Source organism: Saccopteryx bilineata, chromosome 2 (genome assembly GCF_036850765.1).
Source record: "Saccopteryx bilineata isolate mSacBil1 chromosome 2, mSacBil1_pri_phased_curated, whole genome shotgun sequence".
Lineage (NCBI taxonomy): Eukaryota > Metazoa > Chordata > Mammalia > Chiroptera > Emballonuridae > Saccopteryx > Saccopteryx bilineata.
Genome location: NC_089491.1, coordinates 284,287,850 through 284,315,585, shown reverse-complemented (window position 1 = coordinate 284,315,585; position 27,736 = coordinate 284,287,850). Strand labels below are relative to the sequence as shown.

Here is a 27,736-nt window from a genome sequence, read left to right as displayed (position 1 = left end):
CTTTTAAGTGTTTTCCTTGTGTAATTTTATTCCTTTTAAATATTCTAGTAGAACCCAAAACTGTTCATATGCCCATAAAGTCAATCAGCCCATCTGAGGATTTTTCCCTGGACTCTGATATTGCATTGTAAACCTAGAAATAATGTTTTACTCTCTTTTAAAGGAGTGGGTCTGAATAGCACTACTCAAAGTGTTCTGAGTCGCCCAATGCAGAGGAAACTGGTGACTCTGGTCCACTGCCAACTTGTGGAAGAAGAAGGCAGGATTCGTGCCATGCGGGCGGCTCGGTCCTTAGGTGAACGGACAGTTACAGAGCTCATTCTTCAGCACCAGAATCCGCAGCAGCTCTCCTCTAATCTGTGGGCAGCAGTCAGGGCTCGGGGCTGCCAGTTCCTTGGACCAGGTATAGAATTAAATTTCGTATTCACTGTACTAGTAATGCTCAAAGTATGGTATAGGAACCATTAGTATGTACAAAGGCTAGTTCATTGCAAATTCTGTTGTTGCTAAGCAATATTTCACTTGATAATCATGGCTTTGGTAATTCTGTGTCAGTCTTCAGAGCACTCACAACTTTTCCCTTAATGCCAATAGTTTGCTCATTTTGATAGTTTTACTTGTATTTAACTTTAAAATGTATTGGCTTTTTATCTGCTTTCTTAAGTAAATATACAGAATATAAAATAAAAGTGTTCTCAAAAGATTAAAAAGTATAGCCATAACTATTATTGTGTTGTTTATTTATTGATACCTGCAAAAATTATTTATTGCCCTTCTAGTAAGTGGATTTATCTTATCCCTACACATGATAACTTTTGGTTTTGCCCAATTTTCCCTAGCAATGCAGGAGGAAGCTCTAAAGCTGGTTCTCCTGGCCTTAGAAGATGGTTCTGCTCTGTCAAGAAAAGTATTGGTTCTCTTTGTGGTGCAAAGGTTGGAGCCACGGTTTCCTCAAGCCTCTAAAACTAGCATTGGTCATGTTGTCCAACTCCTTTACAGAGCCTCCTGCTTCAAGGTATGAACGTTGGCTTCCAGGAAGCTCATCCTTTCCCTAAACAAGTAGTAAAACTTTGAGTTCAATGAAGTTGCCTGTATTTCAGAAAATTCAGCAGTATTTCTTTTTCTTATTTTTGTGTGTGTGTGTGTGACAGAGACAGATGGTGGGGGGACAGTTGGGGACAGAAAGGCAGGAAGGGAGAGAGATGAGAAGCATCAATTCTTCGTTGCAGCTCCTTAGTTGTTCATTGATTGCTTTCTCACGTGTGCCTTAGCTGAGGGGCTACAGCAGACTCCTTGCTCAAGCCAACAACCTTGGGCTCAAACCAATGACCATGGGGTCCTGTCTATGATTCCATGCTCAAGCCAGCAATCCCGCACTCAAGCTGGATGAGCCTGTGCTCAAGCCGGCAACCTCAGGGTTTCGAACCTGGGTCCTCTGCATCCTAGTCCGACACTCTATCCACTGTGCTACCACCAGGTCAGGCAGCAATTTTTCTTTTAAACAATATAGATGGTATTCTGTTACAGTTAAATCTTTTTGTATAAATTTGTGTGTTAGATATTGTATAACATAGATCAAACCAAGGCTTACAGATTTTTGTATTTGGAGAGACTAATAAGCTGTGTCAGTTTTCTACCAAGACTATAAGGAGAATTGGCCTGAATGGAGGGGGAGTCATTGAAGCAGGAAATAAGTGTTATTTAGCTATTTGTTCTGATGTCATTTCATACATACAGTCCTGGAGCTCCATTTGCCATTTAGGTTTCAGGATATGTAGTAATAAATATTTAAGACTTTGCTTTTAAGACAACATATAACCAGTACTTCATGGATCAGGGAGGCATGTCTCTAAAATATTGTTAGTTCATACGGACTATATGGAAATCCATTCCTGAGGTCACCACATTCCCTCATCTGACACTAAAAAAAAATCTCACACTAGCCATTCAGTTAAATTCTGTTCTCTTATTCTTTGAAAAGGATAAAATGGTCCACAAAATCAATAGGAGCGTACACAGAATTAATGTTAAAATTTTGTTTTAGGGCTCTAGCTAAATGCCAACATTATTCTCTTTCTAGAGTGAGATTATACCCTGAAAATGGGGTGTGGACTTCAGGTGTGTACCCATCCCTGTCTTTCTCCTTCGGTGCCTCTGGAGCCGCCAGCCTCCAGCCAGTATAGCTCCAGCTGGTCCAGATTGCCCCTGAATCACTCACACTTGTTTTAAGTGGTGTGACAACATGATTGTCTGGTAGAATCCAAATCCACTTCAGAATGTCTGTCTGCGTCCAGTGTTACTTGTTCTCCAGGAACAGTACCAGACAGATACGATATTGGAAACTTAAATAATAGGAGGAAAGGAAAGGAAAGCCAGCCTTCCTCTGTGAAGACTAATTGAGGTACTCAGAAACTCCTGAATCACCACAAGGTGAACTTCTCAGTCCTAATTAAAAGCATTAATAGAAAGATTTTAAAAGATTGGAAAGTTTTTTAAATGCAATTATTTTCACTTGGGTCATTATTTTCCTTTATTTCATTGTCCATCTTCTTTCTTCTCTTGGTATAATTTATATTACAGTCTCACTCACTAAGAGATTGATCTCTCTTGTTATAATAGGTCCAGCCCTGGTCAGTTGGCTCAGCAGTAGTGTTGGCCCGACATGTGAAAGTCCTGGGTTCAATTCCTCCTGGTCAGGGTTCACAGGAGAAGCGACCGTCTACTTCTCCACTCTTCCCCCTTCTCTTTTTTTCTCTCTCTCTCCCATCCTCTCCTCTCTTCCCCTCAGCAGCCATGGCTCAAATGGTTTGAGTAATTTGGCCCCAGGTGCTGAGGGTGGCTCCAAGGCTATGCTGAAATGGCTCCCCTCAGAGCAATGGAGCAGCGGCCTCAAATGGACAGAGCATCGCCCCCTAGTGGGCTTGCTGGGTGGATCCTGGTCGGGGTGCCTGTGGGAGTCTGTCTCTCTGCCTCCCTGCCTTCCCACCTCTCCCTTAATAAAAAAATAATAATAAAAATTAAAGAAATTTTAAAAATTTATAACAGGTCCATACCCTAAATGTTACTCACTATGGCAGAGTTTCTGTTGATACCCATTTCATCTTCCACATGGACTCAAAGCAGCCTGCATTTTCCATTCTTTTTGCAGGTGTATGTGTCTGTAGCTATATTTTACTTCTGTTCTTTAGTGTCTCTCATTTCCATTTGAAAAGCTTTTCAAGCTGCAGGGTCTCATCTTTCTTTAGACATTGCAGCTCTTGCAAATCCTTGGTGGTTTTTAGTTATAGAATTTTGAAAGCCAAGTCAAGGGTACCCCCATATCCACCTTTCTATATATCATATAGAAAAGCATAGTCTACATTTTAATGAAGTTCAGCCTCTATTGAGAAGTTGTTTTCATACACGTGCATATGCATTTGGTTTTTTGGCTTGCTTTTGAGTAAAATATATTTAGTTTTTGTGACTGTGGTTCTTGATTTATTATTTGGTCTTTCTACAGAGTTACTTAACAGATTTCAGTTAGACTTTCTTGTAATAAGAATGGAATACGTACATTTTTAAATATTTTATCAGTATGACCTAGAAGTCTTGACTAAAACAATTTATAGCTTCTTTGGTGGGAGAAAAAAAGTGGAAATTTTCTGTTAGAGGCATTTGAGTATTAAAAGATGAATACTTTTAATAGACCCTGGCCAGTTAGCTCAGTGGTAGAGCATTGGCCCAGCATGTGGAAGTCCTGGGTTCGATTCTCTACCAGTGCACACAGGAGAAGCGCCCATCTGCTTCTCCACCTTTCCCCTTCTCCTTTCTATCTCTCTCTTCCCCTCCTGCAGCCAGGGCTCCGCTGGAGCAAAGTTGGCCCGGGCACTGAGGATGGCTCCATGGCCTCCGCCTCAGGCGCTAGAATGGCTCCGGTAACAGCAAAGCAACGCCCCAGATGGGCTGAACATCGCCCCCTGGTGAGCATGCTGAGTGGATCCTTGTTGGGCGCATGTGGGAGTCTGTCTGTCTGCCTCCCCCCACCCCCGCTTCTCACTTCGGAAAAATACAAAAAAAAAAAGTGAACAGGCAAAATATGTTAGTATATAAGTGATCCTAGACAAGAATTAATTGTCTTACTTTGATTTGCTATGCCTTTGACTTAAACTCATCTTGACTCAAAATTTGAATTATTGGGTATGATAATGATAGTATCCACCTCAGGAAGTTTAGAGAATTAGATGAGTTAATCCATCAATATAAGTTGATACGGTAACTTAAACACTGACTGGCACATACTTAGTGCTCAATGAGTGTTAATTATTTTAATTACTAAAAGATATCATTATCATCAGATTATTCTAGTTCTTCAAAACTATGGAGAATTAAGCCAAATTAAAGTAAACATCTTTCGAATCACATCAGCATCCAAAGCTCTTTCAGTGATGAGTTCCAGCTAGCTCAAAGCCAGGAAGGCCAAAAAGTAATAAGCCACAGTTACAAAAAACAAACATACTTTGTTTTTCAGAATAATTGTACTTGTATGAGTATTTTCTTTTCACAAATGCATACACACGTACAGTTTAAACTGCATTATTTGTTAGGTCTGTTCACTCTTTAGATTTTCTTCCAGCATCTATTTATTCTTTCTTTCTGTAAGATCTATCCTGAAGATTTTCCTTTCTTCTTTTCCTAGTGGGAGGGGGGGAGATAGAGAGACAGACTCCTACATGAGCCCTGATTAGGATCTACCCGGAAGCTGCCATCTAGGGCCATTATCACAACTGAGCTATTTTTAGTGCCTGAGGTGGAGGCTCCACAGAGCCATCCTCAGTGCCCAGGGCCGATGTGCTTGAACCATTCAAACCATGGCTGTGGGAGGAGAAGAGAGAGAGAGTGAGAGAGAGAGAAGGAGAAGGGGTGGAGAAGCAAATGGTTGCTTCTCCTATGTGCCCTGACAGGAATTGAACCTGGGACATCCACAAGCCGGGCCCACACTTTACCACTGATGTGACTCACCAGGGCCTAAAGATTTTGACATCTATAAAAGGGCAAATGTTTTATTGGCAAAACAGGTTTGCTTCATTTTAAACTTGCTATTGTTACTCAAAGAAATTTGTTACATTAAAAATTATCTTGTTACCTATAGATGCTCTTATAAAGTATAAGCCTACTTTGTTACCTGACTCACTATGAGATTACGTGTGTCTTATTAGGTCACCAAACGTGATGAAGACTCTTCTTTGATGCAACTGAAGGAAGAATTCCGGACCTATGAAGCGCTGCGGCGAGAACACGACTCCCAGATAGTGCAGATTGCTATGGAAGCAGGCTTACGGATTGCGCCAGACCAGTGGTCCTCTCTGCTCTATGGAGACCAGTCTCACAAATCTCATATGCAGTCCATTATTGATAAGGTAGACCCTTTTTGTTCCTTACTTCTTGGATTAATCCTGGAGTTTTGGTAATTCATGATATTTATTTAACAAATGCATGTTAAAGTGAGTACTTTATGTCAGAATCCTATACATTGTATTCTCTATAGTTGAGTGTCGTGTCATAACTAGTCATATCATAATACCACTTTGTTAATATAAAGACTTTTTTAAATTGAGGCATAATTGACATAATTTATATAAGATTTGATTAGTGTGATGCTCTATCCAGCACGTACTTGCTTATTCCTTTGAGAAGCTCTTACTTCTTATATCATTGTCTGTCTCCCTTCTTTTATTGTTCTCTGAGTTTTGTTTTTTTTTTCTTGTTTTTTTTTTTCATTTTTCTGAAGCTGGAAACAGGGAGAGACAGTCAGACAGACTCCCGCATGCGCCCGACCGGGATCCACCCGGCACGCCCACCATGGGGCGACGCTCTGCCCACCAAGGGGCGATGCTCTGCCCATCCTGGGCATCGCCATGTTGCGACCAGAGCCACTCTAGCGCCTGAGGCAGAGGCCACAGAGCCATCCCCAGCGCCCGGGCCATCTTTGCTCCAATGGAGCCTTGGCTGCGGGAGGGGAAGAGAGAGACAGAGAGGAAAGCGCGGTGGAGGGGTGGAGAAGCAAATGGGCGCTTCTCCTGTGTGCCCTGGCCGGGAATCGAACCCGGGTCCTCCGCACGCTAGGCCGACGCTCTACCGCTGAGCCAACCAGCCAGGGCTGTTCTCTGAGTTTTGCTCACTGTGTTAGTTAAACCCATTTTCTAAATCCCTGTGTTGTCTGCCTGTAGCAGCCATTTAATGGTCTAGAACAGTGGTCCCCAACCCCCAGGCTGCAGACCAGTACTGGTCTGTGGGCCATTTGGCACCAGTCTGCAGAGAAAGAATAAGTAACTTACATTATTTCCGGTTTATTCATATTTAAGTCTGAACGATGTTTTATTTTAAAAAATGACCAGATTCCCTCTGTTACATCTGTCTAAGGCTCACTCCTGACGCTTGTCTCAGTCACATGATACGTTGCCGCTAAAATTAAACCCATAAACTAGCAAAATGAGTGGAAAAGAAAATTCCATCGAAAGTTTTTTTGTGAAATGGAAAAGGGCCAGTGAGGAGACAGAAGAAGAACCTGTGGCCTCAAAGAAAAAGAAGGCTTCATTTAACAGACAATACCAGAGTCCTACTTGAAGTATGGATTTATTGCAACTGGTGATTCTCACGCACCAAGGCCGCTCTGCATAATATGTGGCAACCAGCTAAGTAATGAGGCAATGAAGCCTTCAAAACTGCTTCGCCACTTGAAGACCAAGCACCCTACTTTAAAAGACAAGCCTTCTGAGTATTTTGAAAGAAAAGAGCATGAACAAGGACAGAAACAATTACTGGTGGCCACTACATCAATAAATGCGAGTGCACTGAGAGCATCATACTTGGTGACTAATCGTATTGCTAAGGCTAAGAAGCCATTCACCATTGGTGAAGAATTGATCCTTCCAGCCACTAAAGACATTTGTCGTGATCTTCTAGAAGAGGCTGTGATTAAAAAGATAGCACAGATGCCTCTTTCAGCTACCACCGTCACACGGCGCATTGAGGAAATAGCAGAGGAATCACAATTGTTGGAAAGGATTAATAAATCACCGTGGTACGCTCTCCAGGTTGACGAATCTACAGATATTGACAACAAGGCAATGCTACTTGTTTACGTGTGTTATCTTTATCAAGAGGATGTGCATGAGAATATGTTATGTGTACTACCATTGCCAACCAAAACCACAGCCGCAGAACTATTTAAATTGCTGGATTACTATATATCAGGAAAACTGAAATGGTCTTTTTGTGTCGGCATGTGCACAGATGGAGCTGCTGCCATGACCGGAAGGATGTCTGATTTAACTACTCGGATTAAGGAGGTTGCACGTGAATGTGAGTCTACGCATTGTGTCATTCACAGGGAAATGCTGGCTAGCCGAAATATATCACTGGAACTTAACAGCGTATTGAATGATGTCGTTCAAGTTATTAACCACTTCAAAGCACACGCCCTTCACTCGCGCCTGTTCAAGCAGCTTTATGAGGAAATGAACACGGAGCACAGACACCTTATACACAGAAATAAGATGGTTATCCCAAGGGAGGTCCCTGGCCAGAGTATTTGAATTATGAGAGCCGCTGCAGAGATTTCTCTCAGAAAAAAAGTCACCGCCAGCAGCACATTTCAGTGACGAGGAGTGGGTCGCAAAACTCGCTTACTTGTGCGACATATTTAATCTCCTCAATGAACTCAATCAGTCACTTCATGGGAAAATGACGACTGTCTTCAAGTTGGCAGATAAAGTAGCTGCATTTAAAGCCAAACTGGGCCCTGGCCGGTTGGCTCAGTGGTAGAGCGTCGGCCTGGTGTGTGGGAGTCCCGGGTTCGATTCCCGGCCAGGGCACACAGGAGAAGCGCCCATCTGCATCTCCACCCCGCCTTCCTCTCTGTCTCTCTCTTCCCCTCCCGCAGCCGAGGCTCCATTGGAGCAAAAAGTTGGCCCGGGCGCTGGGGATGGCACCTTGGCCTCTGCCCCAGGCGCTAGAGTGGCCCTGGATGGGCAGAACATCGCCCCCTGGTGGGCGTGCCGGGTGGATCCCGGTCAGGCGCATGCAGGAGTCTGTGTGACTGCCTCCCCGTTTGCAGCTTCGGAAAAGTAAAAAATAAATAAAAAATAAAATAAAAATAAAGCCAAGCTGGCCTGACCTGTAGTGGCGCAGTGGATAAAGCGTCGACCTGGAAATGCTGAGGTCGCCGGTTTGAAACCCTGGGCTTGCCTGGTCAAGGCACATATGGGAGTTGATGCTTCCAGCTCCTCCCCCTTCTTTCTCTCTGTCTCTCTCCTCTCTCTCTCTCTCTCTCTCTCTCTGTCTCTCTGTCTCTCTCTCTCTCCTCTCTAAAAAATAAAAATAAATAAATAAAGCCAAACTGGATTTGTGGGGACAACGCGTGAACAGGGGTATATTTGACATGTTTCAAACATTCGCAGGAATTTTGGAAGAGACTGAGCCCAAGCCTTCATTGTCCCATCTGGTGCATGGTCACCTGTATTTGCTTTTAAAAGAGTTTGAACGCTACTTCCCAATCACAAAAGACCCACGAATTGCCAAGGAATGGATCTGCGATCCATTTGTCAACAAACCAGGTGAATCCAGCATGTCTATGCAAAAAGAGGATCAACTACTGGAGATCGCAAATGACAGCGGCCTTAAAAATATGTTCGAGACTACAACTCTGCCAGTGTTCTGGATTAAAGTCATGGCAGAATACCCCGAGATCGCCACAAAAGCACTAAAAACCCTATTGCCATTTCCGACATCCTATTTGTGTGAAGCAGGATTTCCTGCAGTGACAGCAACCAAAACAAAATTACGGAATAGACTGGACATAAGCAACACACTTCAGGTGTCATTGTCTCCCATTACCCCTAGATGGGACCGTCTAGTTGCAGAGAAACAAGCTCAGGGCTCCCACTGATTTAGCGTTATGGTTGTTGAGAGAGGCTATCTCTCATTCTATATAAATACTATAGTAAATAACCCTTAACTTACAATATTCATAACAATGGTGAGTTGTATTTTTCATGCACTTTATATTTGTTTTTATGTTGTATCTTATTTTTAAGGCATGTTTAAACGTTATCATAGTGACTGGAAAGTGTTTGGAGGCAGAGAGGATGTTACTTATGTTGTTGGTGTGATGTTAAGAGGACGCTTCTAATAAAGTTGCATATGAGTACACAGTAGATTCATGTTTATTTTTATTTTCATAGGTTTATGATTGGTAGCGAGCCTGAACCTATCATATTACATATTGATGTCAGACATGAAACATTGTCAGAATAACAAATTTAAATACAACCTGAATAATGAGGACATGCTTGTTCCTCCTTTAACTTAGCCCAATAAATATCGTAAGTTCGACAATTACATTTAAAAATACCACAGTTTTTACGCCGGTCACATAATTTTATTTTGTGCATATATCCGTCCCACCCTAAAGGCCGGTCTGTGAAAATGTTTTCTGACATTAAACCGGTCTGTGGCCCAAAAAAGGTTGGGGACCACTGGTCTAGAAGATGTACACATTGAGTTTCATATCATTCTTAGCCAGAAACAGTTCACATAAGTTACCAACCATTCTATACTGCTCACAAATTTAGGGAATATTTCAAAATGTATATGAAACAATAAAATATCCCCTAATTTTTGTGAACAGTGTAGTTTGATCAAATCTTTAATAAACTTATTTCTACTTTATCTGTTGTTTGTTATGATGAAAAGATCACTAGAGTATATGAATTTTAGGTCAGGCTCCGTTATTTATTTCTGAATCTAAGCTATTTTTTTTAATTTTATTTTTTTTAATTTTTCCAAAGCTGGAAACGGGGAGGCAGTCAGACAGACTCCCGCATGCGCCCGACCCGGATCCACCCGGCACGCCCAACAGGGGGCAATGCTCTGCCCATCCAGGACGTCGCTCTGTCACTTCCAGAGCCACTCTAGCGCCTGAGGCAGAGGCCACAGAACCATCCCCAGCGCCCGGGCCAACCCTGCTCCAATGGAGCCTCAGCTGTAGGAGGGGAAGAGAGACAGAGAGGAAGGAGAGGGGGAGGGGTGGAGAAGCAGATGGGCACTTCTCCTGTGTGCCCTGGCTGGGAATCGAACCCGGGACTCCCACACACCAGGCCGACGCTTTACCGCTGAGCCAACCGGCCAGGGCCTGAATCTAAGCTATTTTTAATTCTCTTAAAACTAGAGCATACTTTTAAAAAACTGGAGCATACTATAAGTTTGTAACTGGCTGATTTTAAGTATATAAGAAACATGCAGAGATGAAAAAAATTAGATATATAGGCATTTCAGCAATCTAATAATAATATTATGTTCCATGTTCTTTTTTTTTAATATTTATTTTATTGATTTTAGAGAGAGAGAGAGAAAGAGGGAGACAGGAACATTACTCTGTTTCTGTATGTGCCCTGAGTGGGGATTGAACCGGCAAGCAACCTCTGCACTTCAGGACAATGTCTAACCAACAGAGCTATCCATTCAGGGCGATATTTTCTATGTTTTTAAAAATGTATGCTTTTAAAGAAAAATTACCTTTTAAAGAGTGACCTTTTGGGAGGGAAAAATTCTCATCTGTATTTATAAGCAGTTAATTTTTTCCAAGTAAGAACCCTTAGTTACTATCACATAATCAACATTTTTTTTCTATTAATGGTTCGGTAATGTATGGACAGCTTAAGGAAGTTAGTAGAAGAATATGTGTCATTAAGCCTTAAAGAAATGCACAACCGATATCTTCTAAGAATCCTAAATCCATATAGAATTTTTTGGAGTTGCAGTAGACTTTTGAAATTATTTAGTTCATTTAACACATGTATTTCAGATTGAGTCTGTAAAGATTATAGCTAGCGTCATGATCTTTGAGCTATAACAGAACTTGAACTCAGACTCAGGCCAAGTTCAGTTTCATTGTTCTTGCCTTTGTATAGCATTATCTCTAGACCAGTGTTTCCCAACGTGGGGCCCACGCCCCACAGGGGGGCAATTCGATAGTTAAGGGGGTCAATTTGAAAATGGACTCAACACGACTTTAACTCTTTCGCCCCGGGCCATTTAAATGCAATGCTAGATATCGGTGCCAAATTTAATAAAAAATGCAATTCTTAAATAATTGCGGTAAAGAATTATTAAGTATAATTTCGTTTGATGAGACCAAAATATCAACTGGGTGGTTGGCGTTGTCAAGTAAACTTCATCCTGGGTTCACCGTGGAGCGTGCAGTCTGCCGCCGTGGGGAACCCCGGACGTTTTAAAAACTCGCTAAACAACGCAGTTATTCTCACCTAATTGGCCCATCGCAACTTCTGTAGTGTTTCGCATCATTCAGTTGGTGTTCATTTGAAATAAGTGTCAGTCAAAACTGTTGTAAAAGCTCGATGATTTAATAAATACACATATATATATTGTATAGATATAATTGGTAGTATTTGATTTTATTTTTATCAATATTAAACTCTTTATTAAGTACTTGCATTGGGGCTAGAAAGCACTAATATTTTATAAATATTATTGGGGCTATAATAGTGCATGCATGACAATTTTAATTTTAGAAGCATAACTTTCCAGAAAATTTTGTCAAGAGGAAAAAATATAGATACCTTTTGATTTGCAGTGGTAGTGTAGTAAATGTGTTATATACATTTAAATAAATATGAATTTTTAGTATACGTTTACTCTATGTCACATTGAATATATTTTAACACATATTTTAATATTAGTTTTTAATTGATCTTATTTTTATTATAGCCCATAGTAAAATCAGCGGTATAAGCAAGAAAAAAACTCGTCAATATTCGGAGGAATATTTAAAATTTGGGTTCATACCCGCTGTTCACGATGAGTGGATTCCTTTTTGTCTTTTATGCCAGCAATGCTTGACCAATGAATCAATGAAACGAGGTCGTCTTGAGGCGCATTTGAAGGCAAAACATAGTGCTCATATTAATTTAGATTTAAGTTACTTTAAAACTTAAAGAACAATTTTGAAAAAAGAACAACATTAAAGTCTCTATTTCCTGCTCATACTTTAATAATCATGTTCTTGAGGCTAGTTATCAAATTTCTTTATTCATCGCTAAAACTGGAGAAAATCAAACTATAGGAGAGAATTTAATAAAACCGTCAATATCAGCATTTCTTAAAACGGTTCTTGAAAAAGATGACAAAGATGTAAAAGCTATGCCACTCAATAACAATTCTGTTAGCAGAAGAATAGACGAAATGAGTGAGGATATTGAAAAACAACTTATTGAAAAGCTGAAAACAAGAAAATTCTCCTTGCAAATGGATGAATCAACTTTGAGAGACAGTGAGGCAGTATTGATAACTTACATAAGATATAATGATAAAGGACATTTTGCTGAAGAAATGTTGTTCTGTAAAAAATTAGAAAGCACCACTACCTCCAAAGATATATATATAATAAGCTAAAAAACTACTTAGATGTCAATGATATATCAATGAAAAATATAACATCTTGTGCTGCAGATGGTGCTCCCAATATGATGGGCAAGAAAAATGGCTGCTTAAAATTGATGAAAGATGCGAATCCAGAAATGATTCTTGTGTATTGTGTTATTCATAGGGAAAACTTGGTAGCTAAAAACATCTCGCCTGTTCTGAATGAAGTATTACATACAGTAATAAAGTGTGTTAATGCTATTAAAGCTAGTGCCAAATGTGAGCGTCTTTTCAAGCTATTTTGTGAAGAACAAAATGAAGACCATGTGAGTCTTTTACTTCATACTGAAGTAAGATGGCTATCTAAAGGAAACTGTTTGAAAAGATTTATGGAAATGTTTGATACTCTTAGTGATTTTTTTATTTTTGTATTTTTCTGAAGCTGGAAACGGGGAGAGACAGTCAGACAGACTCCCACATGAGCCCGACCGGGATCCACCCGGCACGCCCACCAGGGGCGAAGCTCTGCCCACCAGGGGGAGATGCTCTGCCCCTCCAGGGCGTTGCTCTGCGGTGACCAGAGCCACTCTAGCGCCTGGGGCAGAGGCCAAGGAGCCATCCCCAGCGCCCGGGCCATCTTTGCTCCAATGGAGCCCCGGCTGCGGGAGGGGAAGAGAGAGACAGAGAGGAAGGAGGAGGTGGGGGTGGAGAAGCAAATGGGCGCTTCTCCTATGTGCCCTGGCCGGGAATCGAACCCAGGTCCCCCGCACACCAGGCCGACACTCTACCGCTGAGCCAACCGGCCAGGGCCTATACCCTTAGTGATTTTTTAAATGACAAACCTGAAATGAAGTATCTGTTAACAATAGATGGTAAAGCACTTGTGAGTTATTTAGCCGATATCTTTGAAAAACTAAATATATTAAATAAGCAACTTCAAGGAACAAATAAAACTCTTGTCGATGCAAAAGCAAAGATATTTAGTTTCATTACCAATATTGAGTTATGTCAGAAACATAGTAACAACAAAAACTTTAAACAGTTTTATTGGCTCCAAAAATGTGAAGTAACTGATACCGCTTTACTTGTTATTGTCAATCATTTGAATATTCTATCGACTGATTTAAAAGAAAGATTTTCTGATTTCAAACAAATTGATTTCCCAACATGGATGATGCAGCCAATGTTAGTGGATTTGTCTGATATATCAAATATGCAGTATCAAGAAGAACTTGCAGAATTGCAAAATGATGAGTCAGTTAAAGCTTTATTTAATATCAAAGGAGTGATGGCATGGCTTTGTGAGGAAACAGAAATCAAATACCCAAATTCAACCAAATGTGCAAGAAAACTATTGCTACCGTTTCCATCTTCATTTTTAGCTGAATGTGGATTTAGTGCTGTAAGTGATTTACTGGTAAAAAAAAAAGAAATCGGCTGGATATAACACAATGTGGAGACTTGAGACTAAAGCTAACCAAATTGGAACCTAATATAAAATCTCTGTGCAGCAAGCATCAAGCTCAAGGATCACACTAAATTAAAATAATAAATTAATATAGAAAAATCTATATTAAAATTATTTGGAATTTAAATTTCTGTTTTTCATTATATGTTTTGAAATTTTACTTACTGTGTTTTGTTAACAATTTCATAGTGATTTCTTCCTAGAACCTATCATTTATGTTTATTAAGTGAACAAATCAATTTTTTAATGTTAAAAATTATGTATGTTACATAGGGGGGGACATAAAAATTTTAGAAAGGTTAAGGTGGGGCATGACACAAAAAAGGTTGGGAAACACTACTCTAGACTAAATTTCCAAATTTCAATTATTTGGAAGGACCTCAAGAGACAGACTATAAGAACATAAAATAGAAAGAGTACTTGCAAATTGAGGGAGGTCTCACAGGTGAGGAATGTGACAGCAGAGGGAAGAGAGGTTACAATATGCCCTGCTGTAGAGCAGAGACTGCTGGTTTGCTCAGATAGCAGCAGGTAATCCTCTCATCTGGCCAAAGCGTGGGATGTGTGGGAGGATGAAAATTAAATTTAATAAATTTCAAAAATGATTGTGATATTATAAATAATCTTTATTTTAAAAGGATTGTCTGGCCTTTGGGGAAGTAAATATTTTTCTTTTTTAAGTTGCAGACTCCAGCCTCTTTTGCACAAAGTGTTCAGGAACTAACAATCGCTCTCCAGCGGACTGGAGACCCAGCAAACTTGAACCGACTAAGACCCCATTTGGAGTTACTAGCAAACATTGACCCTAGTCCAGGTAAGCCCAAGAGAAAGTAATGGACTGTCCTGCATGTGCCTCGCTGCTGCTCATTGATTCTTTTAATTATTTACTGTTACATTTTTCTAGAATTTCCCAGAGTGGTTATTCCAGATTTTTTTCTACAGTATTTAAATTCTGGCCCCAATCTTGTTCGTCTCTGTTTATTCAACTCATATGTATTTGATACATTGTTCATTTCACCAGCAAAGTCCATTTGCTCTGGAATCCTTTATGTTTTCTCTTTGTAGAGTTGTGCTGCATTCTATTAATACTATTCACATCTCTTTTGACAAAAATCAAGTTTTCTCATTTTTTCCTTAAAGAAATTTTATTTTTAATTTATTGAGCATTTTTTTAGAGAGGAAGGAAGGAGAGAGAGAAAACACCACTTTGTTGCTCCACTTAGGGATTTATTGGTTGATTATTGTATGTGCCCTGGCTGGAGATCAAATCCCCAACCTTGGTGTTATTGGGACAATATTCTTTTTTTTTTTTTTTTTTTTATTCATTTTTAGAGAGGAGAGAGAGACAGGGAGAGAGAGGAGAGAGAGAGAGAGAGAGAGAGAGAAGGGGGGAGGAGCTGGAAGCATCAACTCCCATATGTGCCTTGACCAGGCAAGCCCAGGGTATTGTACTGGTGACCTCAGCATTTCCAGGTCGACGCTTTATCCACTGTGCCACCACAGGTCAGGCGGGACAACATTCTAACCAACTGAACTACCTGGCCAGGGCTCTGTATTTTTTTAAATTGTATGTCATTAGTTGCATATTATTGGTCCCATTTCATCTGTGGTCTCTATTTCAACCCTTTTCTTCCTTTTTTTTTTTTTTTTTAAGTGAGAGAGAGATGGGCAGGAAGTAAGAGGGATGAGAAGCATCAACTCGTAGTTGCGACACTTTAGTTGTTCATTGATTGCTTCTCATAGGTGCCTTGACGGGTAGAGGGGTCTCCAGCTGAGCCAGTGACCCTTTGCTCAAGCCAGCACCCCTACACTCAAATGAATGACCTCAGGCTTCGAATCTGGGATCTCAACATCCCAGGTCAATGCGTTATCCACTGTGCCACCACCTCTTAGGCCTCCTGTTCTTTCTTCTTGACGTGAAAATCACCCAGTCCTCATTTTTCTCCTAATACTTCATCTGAGGTATTTTATTTTTTTATTTTTTTTTTTTTTCATTTTTCATTTTTCTGAAGCTGGAAACGGGGAGAGACAGTCAGACAGACTCCCGCATGCGCCCGACCGGGATCCACCCGGCACGCCCACCAGGGGCGACGCTCTGCCCACCAGGGGACGATGCTCTGCCCATCCTGGGCGTCGCCATGTTGCGACCAGAGCCACTCTAGCGCCTGAGGCAGAGGCCACAGAGCCATCCCCAGCGCCCGGGCCATCTTTGCTCCAATGGAGCCTTGGCTGCGGGAGGGGAAGAGAGAGACAGAGAGGAAAGTGCGGCGGAGGGGTGGAGAAGCAAATGGGCGCTTCTCCTGTGTGCCCTGGCCGGGAATCGAACCCGGGTCCTCCGCACGCTAGGCCGACGCTCTACCGCTGAGCCAACCGGCCAGGGCCTGAGGTATTTTAGCTTGTATCCTATTGCTGTCCCTGCGTATATTCCCACTACTAAACTAAAATGTGCTAACATTCACTAGTAATTTCCCACTTTCTGATTCGAAAGGCTTCTTCTCAGTTTTTTTTTTTTGTTTGTTTGTTTTTTTTCATTTTTCTGAAGCTGGAAACAGGGAGAGAGTCAGACAGACTCCCGCATGCGCCCGACCGGGATCCACCCGGCACGCCCACCGGGGGCGACGTTCTGCCCACCAGGGGGCGATGCTCTGCCCATCCTGGGCGTCGCCATGTTGCGACCAGAGCCACTCCAGCGCCTGGGGCAGAGGCCACAGAGCCATCCCCAGCGCCCGGGCCATCTTTGCTCCAATGGAGCCTTGGCTGCAGGAGGGGAAGAGAGAGACAGAGAGGAAAGCGCGGCAGAGGGGTGGAGAAGCAAATGGGCGCTTCTCCTGTGTGCCCTGGCCAGGAATCGAACCCGGGTCCTCCGCACGCTAGGCCGACGCTCTACCGCTGAGCCAACTGGCCAGGGCTTCTTCTCAGTTTTTAAATTAACTTGATTTGTCTTCAGCATCTGATTATGTTGTTGACTGCTTCCTTAATACAGAAACTCACATAATAGCTTATATCTGTAGTCTCACGGTTCTCTTCTGATCTGTATAAATGCTGGTTCTTATTTTGACCATTCATTCCTTTCCTGCCCACCAAGGAGTGGGCTGGCTGTGTTCTTGGATTTTGTTTTCTCCGCACTCTGTTGATGACAGAGTCATTTGTCCCCAGCATCAGGTGTTATCTTTTTATAGATAACAGAGTCGCAGCTATCTCTATCACTGCTATCTCCTCAGCCTTCCAGACCCTCTTTCCCAAAAGCTTTCTAAGATTCACCATCACCTCCTCCTTTCATCTGCACTCAATACCCATCCTTCCTCCTGTGTTCTCTTTCTCTGTAAATGCCCTCATTCTTGAGGTATGTGAGCTTAAAACCTGAGTCTCTTGTGTTACTTCATGTCTTTTTCTTTCACTTGTTCTACATACCATTCCAGACAACAGGCTCTATCTGTTCTTTTACAATATCCCTTTATCCCATGCCTGTTAATACTGCCTTAGCGAGGGCCTCAAGCTTTTCCTGAGACGAAATGCCTTTCATTCCACTTACTGCCACAAAATAAATCACATCTTTCCATACTCACAAGCTGTTGGTGATACCCCATCGCTTGTAGAATAAGGGTCAGAACTCTCGACTGTGGCATTCAGAGCACTTTTTTTTTTTTTTTGTATTTCTCCAGAAACAAGGAGGCAGTCAGACAGACTCCCGCATGCGCCCGACCGGGATCCACCCGGCACGCCCACCAGGGGGCGATGCTCTGCCCATCCCGGGCATCACTCTGTTGCAACCAGAGCCACTCTAGTGCCTGAGGCAGAGGCCACAGAGCCATCCTCAGCGCCCGGGCCAACCCTGCTGTGGAGGGGAAGAGAGAGACAGAGAGGAAGGAGAGGGGGAGGGGTGGAGAAGCAGATGGGTGCTTCTCCTGTGTGCCCTGGCCAGGAATCGAACCCGGGACTCCTGCACGCCAGGCCAACACTCCACCACTGAGCCAACCGGCCAGGGCCTCAGAGCACTCTAATTTTATTGTCAACCTACCTTTGTAGATTTACTGCCCAAACTGCTTAATCAAACCAAATCAGATCTATTCCTGGAACACAGTGATTTCTTCTCCCCCCCCCCTTTTTTTGTATTTTTCTGAAGTGTGAAGCAGGGAGGCAGAGAGAGACTCCCGCATGCGTCCCCACCAGGATCCACCTTGCATGCCCACTAGAGGGTGATGCTGGCCCATCTGGGGCATTGATCTGCTGCAACTGGAGCCATTCTAGGGCCTGAGACGGAGGCCATGGAGCCCTCCTCAGCACCCAGGCCAACTTTGCTCCCATGGAGCCTTGGCTGCAGGAGGGGAAGAGAGAGACAGAGAGAAAGGAGAGGGGGAGGGGTGGAGAAGCAGATGGGCACTTCTCCTGTGTGCCCTGGCTGAGAATCAAACCCAAGACCAACTCTCTACTGCTGAGCCAACCGGCCAGGGCTTGAAACACAGTGATTCGCCTTACCCCTTCTGTGCTTTGATCATTCTGAGCAATAAAAAGAGCACTTCCTCAAGCTTCCCAGCCTGTCTGCCTGCACCAGTGCCAGAGATTCCACACTCCTGTACGTGCAGCTGAGACCCTGCCCTCTTCACGCACTGGGACCATCCTGCCACGTCTGTCCTTCCAGTGTCTCTGTTTCTTACCCCTGTTTTTTTCTCTACTACACACAACACACTGCTGCTCCTCTCATAACACACTTGTGACACCATTTGTCCCCAGATGCCACTTTCTCTGCATTTTATAGTGCTCTCTTGAACTTACTGTGCCCAGCCACTTACCTCTACGACTTCATTCAGTCTGCTCTTGTCAAGGTCACAAGTGACTTCCACCGAGCTGACTCCGAACATCCACTCTCATATTCACTGTATCTGACCTGTTAGAGCAGGGGTCGGGAACCTATGGCTCGCAAGCCAGATGTGGCTCTTTTGATGGCTGCATCTGGCTCGCAGACAAATCTTTAATAAAAAAAAAATAACATTAAAAATATAAAATAGGCCTGACCTGTGGTGGCGCAGTGGATAAAGCGTTGACCTAGAAATGCTGAGGTCGCCGGTTCGAAACCCTGGGCTTGCCTGGTCAAGGCACATATGGAAGTTGATGCTTCCAGCTCCTCCCCCCTGTCTCTCTCTCCTCTCTCTCTCTCTCTCCCTCTCTCTTCTCTCTAAAAATGAATAAACTAAAAAAAAAAAAAAAAATATATATATATATATATATATATATATATATATATATATATATATTAAACATTCTCATGTATTACAATCCACATGTTCATGGTTGCGGGTGGCTGGAGCCAATCACAGCTGTCCTCCGGAACAACACCAAATTTTTATTGGATAATACGTAACATACTCGGGTTGTTGTATGGCTCTCACAGAATTACATTTTAAAATATGTGGCGTTCATGGCTCTCTCAGCCAAAATGGTTCCTGCCCCCTGTGTTAGAGCATCAAACATCGTCGTTTACTCTTCTTCTCGTAACATTTTTCACTTGGCATCCCGGCCACACTCTCCAGTTCCCTGCCTTCTTTACTAGATTCTTTTTTCGGCCTCCTTTGCTGATTCCTCCTCCTCTCCATGGCTTCTAACCACCTTTCCCCTGGCTTCTAACTTTTGGAGTGCGTCCAGAGTTTAATTTGTGTATCTCTTCTGTTTTCTATTTCTGCCCATTCCATAGAATGTGCTTGACATATTAAAGTCTTGTGGCTTTAAATATTATTTAATAACTCATGAATTTATTATATTTTATTCATTCCGAAGCCCACTGTTTATTTTCAGATTTTAGCATTTCTTTTTTTTTTTTTTTTAAGATTTTATTTATTGATTTTATGGGAGTGGAGGGGGACAGAGCAAAAAGTGTCAATTCATAGTTGCTTCACTTCAGATCTTCATTGAGTGCTCATTGTATGTGCCTTGAGCTGACAAGCCCAGAGTTTCAAACTGGTAACATCAGCGTTCCAGATTGACGCTCTCTCTACTGTGCCACCACAAGCCAGGCGGATCTCAGCATTTCTGAAATTGGGATGAATTTGTACGAGCAATAATGACATGTGATAATCTAGTAGTCTTTAAAAAAACTTTTTGGGAAAAAAGAAAAAAAAACTTTTTGACACATTAAATAACAGTGTGCGTGGCCTGACCTGTGGTGGCGCAGTGGATAAAGCGTTGACCTGGAACGGTGAGGTCGCCAGTTCGAAACCCTGGGCTTGCCCAGTCAAGGCACATATGGGAGTTGATGCTTCTTGCTCCTCCCCTCCCTCTCTCCCCCCTTCTCTAAAATGAATAAATAAAACCTTAAAATAACGGTGTGCGTGTTAGAATTAATGGTGTTTTAGAATCTGTGAAACACAATATATCCAGCCCAGACCCTCTTCCGGAATTCTTTTGTCTATCCACCTGCCTGCTCAACATCCAGCATCCCAACCTCTCTACTTGAATATCAGATAAGAATTTCAAACTTAATCTGTGGAAAACTGGGCTCCAAGCCTCTGTCCCACCCCGTTCCGTTTACTGGCCGCTGTAGCCTGTCATTTCCTCAGTCCAGACAACTTGGCAGTGTTGTCCTTAACTCATCCTACCCTCACTTAAGGTATATCTGCTCCATCAGCTTTCCTGTAGTCCCTCCCTTTAAAATCCACTTGGCCTCCACCTCCTTCCCTCTCACTGCTGCCACCCTTTTCTCTCTTCATAGACTAGCCTCCTCGTGTCTGTCTGGTTGAGGACAGGCGCCAGAGCGATCCTGTTGCCTTCTGCTCAGAAATTCTTCAGGTCTTTCGTCACTTGGTAAAAGCCAAAACCTTTCCGGGGACCTGCCAGGCCTCCCAGGTCCTGGTCTTCCTTTCCCTCTCTCCTGCTTCAGCCTACTCTTGTCCGTCCAACTTGCTCCTGGCTGGTTTCACCTCGGGACAGGCCAGGCACGCTCCGCCTCAGGGCTCTGCACCTGCTCTCCCCTTCCTCCTAGGTCTCCTTCTTCTAGGGTGTCCTAGGGCACCAGAGCCTTCCTTCAGGGGTTTGATCTATGTCACCTTCTCCAGGAGGCCATGGCCTGTCTGAGACATTCCACACACCTTTCTCACTGGCCTTCTTTGCTTTATTTATTCAATGCATTATTATTCTAAATACTTTGTATTTTGAGTATCTATTGTCTGACCCCTCTCCTTGAATATAACTGGGACTTTTGTTTTGATTGCTACTGCTTCCCCAGCAACTAAACAATCCCTGAGGATGTGCTGTTCCAGAAAGTACTGTTCTGTGAGACTGTTTTCTTTACCTTCTCTTCATCTTTCTTCCCACCCTTTGTTAAAATTCCATGTGTCCTTCAAAGCCTAGTTTAAATTGTCATCACCTAAGTCTTTCAGTGTCTTCAACAGAAGTCTTCTCTACATCTGTGTTCTCATGTCATTTTATATTTCTCTAAAGAACATTTCATGTTTAGCCCTGTGGCTAATTTTTCTTTTATAAAAACCCAATACTGGTCCTGGGCAAATAACTTACTAAATGAAAAAGCTATATAGAGGGGTTGGTTTATGTATTGGCTCTTCTATTAAACTTTTTATTTTATTTATCTTTTTTAGTGAGAGGAGGGGAGGCAGAGACAGACTCCCACATGCGCCTCACTGGGATCCACCCCGCAAGCCCACTAAGAGGCGATGCCCTGGCCCTGGCCAGTTGGCTCAGCGGTAGAGCGTCGGCCTAGCGTGCGGAGGACCCAGGTTCGATTCCCGGCCAGGGCACACAGGAGAAGCGCCCATTTGCTTCTCCACCCCTCCGCTGCGCTTTCCTCTCTGTCTCTCTCTTCCCCTCCTGCAGCCGAGGCTCCATTGGAGTAAACATGGCCCGGGCGCTGGGGATGGCTCTGTGGCCTCTGCCTCAGGCGCTAGAGTGGCTCTGGTCGCAACATGGCGATGCCCAGGATGGGCAGAGCATCGCCCCCTGGTGGGCAGAGCGTTGCCCCACGGTTGGCGTGCCGGGTGGATCCCGGTCGGGCGCATGCGGGAGTCTGTCTGACTGTCTCTCCCCGTTTCCAGCTTCAGAAAAATACAAAAAAAAAAAAAAAAAGAGGCGATGCCCTGCCTCTCTGTGCCTTGCTCTGTTGCAACCGGAGCCATTTTTTAGCACCTGAGGTGGAGACCACGGAGCCATCCTCAACAGCCGGGGACAACTCACTCTAATTGAACCTTGGCTGCAGGAGAGGAAGAGAAGAGAGGGAGAGAGAGAGAAAGGAGAGAGGGAAGGGTGGAGAAGCAGATGGGCGCTTTTCTTGTGTGCTCTGACTGGGAATTGAACCCATGACATCTACACACTGGGCTGATGCTCTACCACAGAGCCAACTGGCCAGGGCTCTTCTATTAAACTTTTAAAATATTCTGTTTACCAGTACTTGGTTTGTACAAAATTGCAGTATAGACACTACAGATTGGTTGACTGTAGGCAATCCATGGTTATGTTTTATTTGGTAAACACTGTGTTGGCCTGTACAATATTCTAAACATTTTACATATGAACATTTAAAAACTGGGTAATTTTACATAAAAATCTCAAATTTCAGCTTCCCCTGGAAAACTGCAGTGTACTTGGCAGTGCCATCCTGCATCTTCATATAACAAGCAGCTAAAGTTTAATGGTGACCGTGACCTTAGGAGTGAGCCATACTCCTTAGTTTAGCACAATTTCCATCTCTTTCTATTGTCATTTTCCAAAGTAAGGGTCTAGTGATAGTTGCCATTTATTGTCTGTCCTATTTAATTCCTTCATGTTACCTTCCCTGTCCCCATAGTTATTTTAGTTCAGGGGTCCCCAAACTTTTTACACAGGGGGCCAGTTCACTGTCCCTCAGACCGTTGGAGGGCCAGACTATAAAAAAAACTATGAACAAATCCCTACGCACACTGCACATATCTTATTTTAGAGTAAAAAAAAATGGGAACAAATACAATATTTAAAATAAAGAACAAGTAAATTTAAGTCAACAAACGGACCAGTATTTCAATGGGAACTATGGGCCTGCTTTTGGCTAATGAGTTGGTCAATGTCCGGTTCCATATTTGTCACTGCTAGCCGTAACAGGTGATATGACGCGCTTCCGGAGCCGTGATGCGTGCATGCACACATCCCACGTCACCGGAAGTAGTACTGTACGTGAGCCATGCTGAGCTTTGGCGCCACCACATACAGTACTCCCGGAGCACAGGATGAGGATGGATCCTGTGCTCTTCTCACTGACCACCAATGAAAGAGGTGCCCCGCCTGAGTTGTGGTGGCGCAGTGGATAAAGCATTGACCTGGAAATGCTGAGGTCACCGGTTCAAAACCCTGGGCTTGCCTGGTCAAGGCACATATGGGAGTTGATGCTTCCAGCTCCTCCCCCCTTCTCTCTCTCCTCTCTCTCCCTTTCTGTCTCTCTCTCTCCTCTCTAAAAATGAATAAATAGCCTGACCAGGCGGTGGCGTAGTGGATAGAGCATCGGACTGGGATGTCAAAGACCCAGGTTCGAGACCCCAAGGTTGCTGGCTCAAACAAAGGGTTGCTCGGTCTGCTGAAGGCCCACAGTCAAGGCACATATGAGAAAGCAATCAATAAACATCTAAGGTGTTGCAACAAAAAACTGATGATTGATGCTTCTCTTCTCTCTTTGTTTCTGTCTGTCTGTCCCTATCTAAACCTCTCTCTGACTCTCTGTCCCTGTTAAAAAAATAAAATAAAATAAAATAAAAATGAATAAATAAAATAAAAAGAAAATTAAAAAAAAAGAAAGAAAAAGAAAGAGGTGCCCCTATCGGAGGTGAAGCAGGGGCCAGATAAATGGCCTCAGGGGGCCGCATGTGGCCCGCGGGCCGTAGTTTGGGGACCCCTGTTTTAGTTTGTACCCCCAGATTTGGAAGACTGTATCTGTTTCTTTAAAATGATGTGTAGGTGAGCCCTAGCCAGATAGCTCCGTTGGTTGGAACATTGTCCCAAAGCTCAGAGGTTGCCGGTTTGATCCCCAGTCAGGGCACATACAGAAACAGATGTTCCTGTCTTTTTCCTGCTCTCTCCCTTCCTCTCTCTAAAATCAATAAAATAAACACTTTTTTTTTAAATGACGTTTAGGTGAATAAGCTATTACCTGACGCTTAACTTGATTTCACTGAAGTACTGATACATCTCCTTTATTAATTTAATATTGAGCAAAACATTGAATAACATTGTTTAAAATTTTTTTATTTGTTGTGTAGATGCTCCTCCTCCTACTTGGGAACAGCTAGAAAATGGGCTGGTGGCTGTGCGGACCGTGGTACACGGACTGGTTGATTATATCCAGAACCACAGCAAGAAAGGGGCGGATCAACAGCAGGTAAGGGACGCAGGCCAGTGAGGTGGCTTGAGTATTCACGACTCTGTAGAAACAATACATCAGTTTAGCGTTAGCAGCCAGCATACCAGATTAGCCCAGTAATTTTCTGTGGCAACATTGAAATGAAATAATTCTTATCAGTCTAGTGTGCTGGACTCACTTTTCACGTTGGATATAGCAGCATTTGATTCTGTAATAAAAACTGTATTCCATTTAAATCAAATTATTCTCTTTGGTTACTGTTACATCTCTTTTTGGCAATGGTTATCACATTTTAGTGCTAACGCTACATCTCTCCAGTACTGTTCACACATTTGTATATGCTTTTTCTGAATTAGTATTTTAACATTTTTCATTTACAATATCTGTTATGCCAGTGGGCCAAATTTCCCTCAGATAGATAGATAGATAGATAGATATAGATATATATATATATATATTTTTTTTTTTTTTTTTTTTTTTTTACAGAGACAGAGAGTGAGTCAGAGAGAGGGATAGACAGGGACAGACAGACAGGAATGGAGAGAGATGAAAAGAATCAATTATTAGTTTTTCATTGCGTGTTGCAACACCTTAGTTGTTCATTGATTGCTTTCTCATATGTGCCTTGACCGTGGGCCTTCAGCAGACCGAGGAACCCCTTGCTGGAGCCAGCGACCTTGGGTTCAAGCTGGTGACTTTTTTTTTTTCTTGTATTTTTCTGAAGCTGGAAACGGGGAGAGACAGTCAGACTCCCGCATGCGCCCGACCAGGATCCACCTGGCACGCCCACCAGGGGCGACGCTCTGCCCACCAGGGGGAGATGCTCTGCCCCTCCGGGGTGTTGCTCTGCAGCGACCAGAGCCACTCTAGCACCTGGGGCAGAGGCCAATGAGCCATGCCCAGCACATGGGCCATCTTTGCTCCAATGGAGCCTTGGCTGCAGGAGGGGAAGAGAGAGACAGAGAGGAAGGAGGGGGCGGGGTGGAGAAGCAAATGGGCGCTTCTCCTATGTGCCCTGGCCGGGAATTGAACCCGGGTCCCCCACATGCCAGGCCGACGCTCTACCACTGAGCCAACCGGCCAGGGCCCAAGCTGGTGACCTTTTGCTCAAACCAGATGAGCCCGTGCTTAAGCTGGCTACCTCAGGGTCTCGAACCTGGGTCCTCTGCATCCCAGTCTGATGCTCTATCCACTGCACCACCGCCTGGTCAGGCCCCTCAGATATTTTTAAAAGAAATACATGACGGTAAAATATAATAGGTCCTGTGGCTAGAGTTTTTAATTTTGCTCCCCAAAATTTTGTTTTGCTCTTAGGATGTAGATCTTAGATCTTTTATTTTGTAGTAGTAAACTTGAGAATTAAACTTTGTTGTGAATTTACCTGGCTCAGGTAAATATTAATAATAGATTATTTACTATTCTTATTTTCTTTGGGAGACAAGAAGTATTAAAACTATCCCAAGTGGAATAGTATGGATATAATTATCCTAATCAATCTGAGTACAGATCAGAGCTTAATTTTTTGGTTCAGAAATAAAAGAAATTAAAATTTATTTTTGAGGCCCTGGCTGGTTGGCTCAGTGGTAGAGCGTCGGCCTGGCGTGCAGAGGTCCTGGGTTCGATTCCCGGCCAGGGCACACAGGAGAGGCGCCCATCTGCTTCTCCACCCCTCCCCCTCTCCTTCCTCTCTGTCTCTCTCTTCCTCTCCCGCAGCCGAGGCTTCATTGGAGAAAAGATGGCCCGGGCGCTGGGGATGGCTCCTTGGCCACAGCCCCAGGCGCTAGAGTGGCTCTGGCCGCAACAGAGCGACGCCCCGGAGGGGCAGAGCATCGCCCCCTGGTGGGCAGAGCGTCGCCCCCTGGTGGGCGTGCCGGGTGGATCCCGGTTGGGCGCATGAGGGAGTCTGTCTGACTGTCTCTCCCCGTTTCCAGCTTCAGAAAAGTACAAAAAAAAAAAATTTATTTTTGACTCCCTGTTCCATTAGACATTGTGAAGAATGTAACAAAAATATAAGATTAACACTTAAATTTGGCCAGTAAGTGATAAAACACATTAAATTTCATTTCACTTGGTATTATGTTTGCTGTTTTATTGATTTCCAAGTCCTCTGTCCTGCTTTGTCACCTAGTTATAAATGATGAGTCATTTGTACCTTTGGAAATGTGTCAAGTATTTGATATAATCTGCATGTCAAAATTTGTTACAGAATATTTTTCAGTTACAGGGTCTATTGTAGATTTGTGGTGTGCTATAAAGAAACATAATTATACTGTACTGAACATTGTTTAAAACAAATATTAGAAGATAGTTTAAACATTGGAAAGTTCTAAACTCTAACGGTTTATTCATTATAAAACCTGGAAATAAGGTCATAGAGCCCTCCTGAGACTTGAATCAAGAACTTATGTGAAGGTACAGGTTTGAGAACATACCAGAAAATCTGGACTACATTTGTTTTAATTAACTTACTTATTTTGGGGATGCTCTGAGCCTGAGACAGAACAGCTTCCCAGCACTTTTGTTCTGGGCAGTCTAGCAAAGAGGGTGAATTGATCTAAATTGTTCATCTAATTATGAAGATCTTAAAATGGCAGTGAAATTTTCCATCACTTTTTTTAATGTCTGATGTTTTAACTTGGTCATAGCCTCCGCAGCATAGCAAATACAAAACGTACATGTGTCGCGACATGAAGCAGCGAGGAGGGTGCCCTCGTGGGGCCAGCTGTACGTTTGCCCACTCCCAGGAGGAACTGGAGAAGTAAGTGCAAAAGTTGTAGACTTGGCCTTCTGATAGAACAAGGTAGAATTATTCAGTAGATTAACTTGCTGCCATTGAGAAATACAGGAAGGGTAGGTACATTCTCTTAAATGAACAGGAAATGTTTGGAAAGTAATTTTAATTTTTTTTTAAATTTTATTTATTTATTTTTAGAGAGGAGAGACAGAGAGAGACAGAGAGGGAGAGAGAGACAGAGAGAGAGAAGGGGGGAGGAGCAGGAAGCATCAACTCCCATATGTGCCTTGACCAGACAAGCCCAGGGTTTCGAACTGGCGACCTCAGCATTTCCAGGTCGACGCTTTCTCCACTGCGCCACCACAGGTCAGGCAGGAAAGTAATTTTAAAAAAGAAAACTGAAGCAGTTTTTTCAGCTTTCATAGAAGTGAGTCATCCTCACTACCAAAAAAAAAGTCAATCAGTTTTAATTGATTTTAACTAATTGAATAATGAATTACCAATCTATTAAAGAAATTATTTTATTTCCAAGTTCAATTTCACAGATTTCAGTCAAATGTCAAGGACCAGATACTTACAATGATGTTAAATTTTCTAGCCCATAATAGAAAGAAAAAATCTTTTAATTCTTTTATGCAACCAGTAATACTAAGTTTGACAAATAACACAATTAAACTAAAAATTTATCTCACATATTAATATTTTTATTTTTTTATTTTATCTTTTAAATAATATTTAAAATTCATTTACTGATTTGAGGGGGGGGGGGAGATAGCCAGAAACATCG

At 42.9% G+C, this 27,736-nt stretch overlaps 1 protein-coding gene across 3 annotated transcripts in view; it reads left to right on the top strand.

Moving 5' to 3' along the window:
• RC3H1 (ring finger and CCCH-type domains 1) overlaps positions 1 to 27,736 on the top strand; it is an 89,359-nt gene that overhangs the window by 38,504 nt on the left and 23,119 nt on the right. For 2 of the 3 annotated variants that reach the window (XM_066261194.1, XM_066261192.1), the window contains exons 4-9: positions 164 to 403; positions 840 to 1,015; positions 5,196 to 5,396; positions 14,570 to 14,702; positions 24,115 to 24,233; positions 26,861 to 26,973. In XM_066261194.1, the coding sequence (XP_066117291.1) occupies positions 164 to 403; positions 840 to 1,015; positions 5,196 to 5,396; positions 14,570 to 14,702; positions 24,115 to 24,233; positions 26,861 to 26,973 (982 nt within the window). The remainder of the gene's footprint in view (positions 1 to 163; positions 404 to 839; positions 1,016 to 5,195; positions 5,397 to 14,569; positions 14,703 to 24,114; positions 24,234 to 26,860; positions 26,974 to 27,736) is intronic. The other variant, XM_066261193.1, reaches the window with a different exon arrangement.